This window comes from Otolemur garnettii, unplaced genomic scaffold, assembly GCF_000181295.1.
Source record: "Otolemur garnettii isolate 467f Iridium unplaced genomic scaffold, OtoGar3 scaffold00044, whole genome shotgun sequence".
NCBI classification, from domain to species: domain Eukaryota; kingdom Metazoa; phylum Chordata; class Mammalia; order Primates; family Galagidae; genus Otolemur; species Otolemur garnettii.
The window spans coordinates 11,189,831-11,193,382 of record NW_003852439.1 but is presented as its reverse complement, the minus strand read 5'-3'; the positions used below and the strand labels follow the sequence as shown (position 1 = coordinate 11,193,382).

Genomic DNA, 3,552 nt, shown 5'->3' with positions numbered 1-3,552 from the left:
AAAAAAAAAAAAAAGAGTAAGGGCAGGGACAGAATCAGACACAAGATCCAGTCCTTCCCTGTCCCCAAGTGTGCTGGACTCTCCGAGAAGGGGGAGTGTGTGGCAGTTAGATGTTGGGCACCTGAACACTTAAGGCTATACCTGGAGAAAGGAGGACTGAATGTCACAGAAATGAAGACCAGCAGTCTGAACCATTTTAAACCCACATTGCTATTTAGAGTTACTGAGAGACATGAGGACACACACCAACACGCATAAACACACACTCTCTTCAGTGTCCCACGGACCTCAGGAGGGTTCTCAATAGCTGCAGTGACCCAGGTCCTGGACTCAGCATCCTCGGCAAGGTCTTCAGCCAGCTCCTCTGACAAGTCTGGGATAAGGGCAGTTTCATTTCGCTGGAAGATGAAGGGCTCCTCTTCCTCATGGTCAGACTGTGGACAGGTGAGAAGGCTTTGGATTCTGTGGCAGCAGGCAGAATAGGAAGGTCCTGGCCTTCCCGTCCCACCCTCACTTCTGGCCCAGCCTGCCCAGCTCTGCATCTTAGGGGCATCAAGGGAGACCCAGAAAGAACCTTGCTGTGTGCCACTTCCTGCTGGATTTATTAATGGACTTGGCATTGCCACCTTGTGGAGGTTGAGTTCAGGACTCCTGGTTCTGCAAGTACCTGCCACACCTCAGACTGCGCATACAGCAGGTACTCTGTTAGTCCCTGGTGTGGCATGAACAGGGCAATGAAGTAGTAGCTGAAAGAGCAGAGTCTAGCCCTGACCCCCATGACTAGAGCCATCACTTAGTGACATAGATCCTGAACTTGTCCTCTCTATAGGGGAGCGGGGCTCATACATGCCTGTCCACTTCACCAATTAGAATGAACATGTGAAAATGCTCTGAGCACGAAGGTACTGGGGTCACCTTATGTACTTTTTAGCTTCCTGGACATTGTATGACCTTTGAGGTCCCAGAAGCTCTGTTGTAGGTGCCCAAGTAAGACCCAAACCTGGCCTTTTTACTTCTAAAACCCTTGTTCTTGGCTAGACACTGTGGCTCATGCCTGTAATCCTAGCACTCTGGGAGACTGAGGAGGGTGGATTGACTGAGCTCAGGATTTCAGGACCAGCCTGAGCAAGAGTGAGACCCCACCTCTAAAAATAGCCGGGCACTGTGGCGAGTGCCTGTAGTCCCAGCTACTCAGGAGGCTGAGGCAAGAGGATTGCTTGAGCCCAAGAGTTTGAGGTTGCTGTGAGCTATGACACCACAGCACTCTACTGAGGGCAACACAGTAAGACTCTGTCTCAAAAATAAAAATAAAAATCTTTTCCTTTTTCTTTTTTAGAGACAGAGTCTCACTTTATCACCCTCGGTAGAGTGCCATGTATCACTGCTCATAGCAACCTCCAACTCCTGGGCTTAGACGATTCTCTTGCTTCAGCCTCCCGAGTACAGCTGGGACTACAGGCAAAACCCCTTTTTCTTTATCTAAATGTCCCGGGCCTACCTGCTTGCTGAGCAGCCCTGCCCAGGTGCAAAGTGGGCAGGGTCACTGCCCAGCCTTCCACGTGTACATACAACTTGGTGCTGAGTGTCCTCCAGGGCCATTTCAGTGACCTTGAACCATGACTAGAGAATTCCTTAAAGGCCTATCACAATGCACTGGAAGGGTAACTACTCTTGGTGGTGGTTCTAGCCCCATCCTACCCTGAGAGAGAGTTGAGAAAACACAATGGCAGATCAGAAAGAGCAGAGCTTCAGCATCAAGCCAGCCTGAGTTCTAGGTTAGGGCCAGAACCACCACTGAAATGGTCCTTCAGGATGCTATGCACCAATACATGTGTCCAGAGATTATGATAAATGCAGAATAAAGTGTAAAGAAGGGAACAGGAACCAGAAAACATAGCTCTAAGTCTGGCCAGATGGCTTTTTTTTTTTTAGGAGACATCAGTGCAACTCCTCCTCTGTTGCACAGGCTGGAGTGCAGTGGTGTCATACTAGCTCACTGCAGCCCAGAACTCCTGGTCTCAAACAGTCCTCCTGCCTCAATCTCCTAAGTAGCTGAGACTACAGGTGTGTACCACTAAATCTGACTAATTTTTATTTATTTATTTATTTTTGCAGTTTTTGGCCAGGACCAGGTTTGAACCTGTCACCTCTCTGGTATATGGGGCCAGTGCCCTACTCCTTGAGCCACAGGCGCCGCCCTACATCTGACTAATTTTTAAATATTTTGTGGAGACAGGGTCTCACTATGTTGCCCAAACTGATCTCAAACTTCTGGCCTCAAGTGATCCTCCCACCTTGGCCCCTAAAGTATTGGGATTACAGGTACAAGCCACTGACCCATTCTCAATTGATTTAAAGTAAAATGAAAACAAACTCCACAGGTCAGCAAGAGAAGTCTGTAGAGAGGAACACACCAAAGCTGTCCTTGGTCAGCATCATGCTTGTCACGGGAGGGAGGCTTGACCAGGAGAAAAACTCTTGCTTACCAAGGAGGAGTCCGAGTCGAGAGATGGGAGTTGATCTTTGACGGCCTCAACAATAGCATTCCAGGGACTCATCTGCGAGACCCAGGGAGAACCTAGTGAAGGTGCCACATCTTTGCCTCTAGATGCCATGAGGGCGCAGGCTCGCATACGCCTTCTTAGTGTACCATTATCCAAGGAGCCCTGTGGAGCACATGGGATGAGGTAAAGGGGTCCAGGCAGCCCAGGGTCAGGTGACTGAGGGCTACCTCTTCAAAGCCTCTACCAGCTGTAAGAGGTGAAAACAGATTGGTAGGCTCTCATCCCAGTTTCCTTCTTGTTCTGCAAGCTCCTGTAATTGAGTGCTAGGCGCTGTGTGTGTGTGTGTGTGTGTGTAGTACAGTAGAACCTGTGTATCATGCATATATGACATATACAATATACATATATATGGATTGACATATGATATACTTATGTACATGATATGTAGATGATATGTAGAATGATCTGTGTATGGGATATATGGATGTATATATATAATATAATATAACATATCCCATATAACATCATACTATCATCTCCACTTTGTAGGCTTAGAGTGGTTAGTAAATGACAAAGATAGAATCTGAATCAGGGAGAAGAATTTCAAGCCCCACTTCCTTTTTCTGCCCCTTACAAAGGAATTGACTAGAGACATTTTGGAGTCACCACTCACCTTATAACCTAAGACTTTTGCACACAGGCACTGTGCCAGCTACCACCTTTGTATCTAAAAAAAGATGGTCCTGTTCCTCAGCGGGGCCAGAGGGCTTATGGAATATGGGGTGATGGTACTCCAGAACTAATTTCTGGAGAACCCTTGTGGGACCACTGTGCTTATAAAATGGGGAAGCATTGCTGCCTCGCCTTGGCTCAGCCTCTACAGTTGGGTCCCCTATTCCCAGTCAGGGCAGCAGCAGGGGCTTTTAAGACCAAGGGCAGGCTCGGCGCCTGTGGCTCAAGCGGCTAAGGCGCCAGCCACATACACCTAAGGTGGCGGGTTCGAATCCAGCCCGGACCCTCCAAATAACAATAATGGCTGCAACCAAAA

General features: G+C 48.3%; 1 protein-coding gene across 1 annotated transcript in view; it reads right to left on the bottom strand.

The window, feature by feature from the left end:
• Nucleotides 1-3,552, bottom strand: part of CUNH16orf71 (chromosome unknown C16orf71 homolog) — a 27,098-nt gene that overhangs the window by 22,607 nt on the left and 939 nt on the right. Inside the window, exons 2-3 of the mRNA XM_003790944.3 lie at nt 2,487-2,666; nt 288-434 (exon numbers count right to left, since the gene is read on the bottom strand). Of these exons, the coding sequence (XP_003790992.2) occupies nt 288-434; nt 2,487-2,633 (294 nt within the window). The 5' untranslated portion in view covers nt 2,634-2,666. The remainder of the gene's footprint in view (nt 1-287; nt 435-2,486; nt 2,667-3,552) is intronic.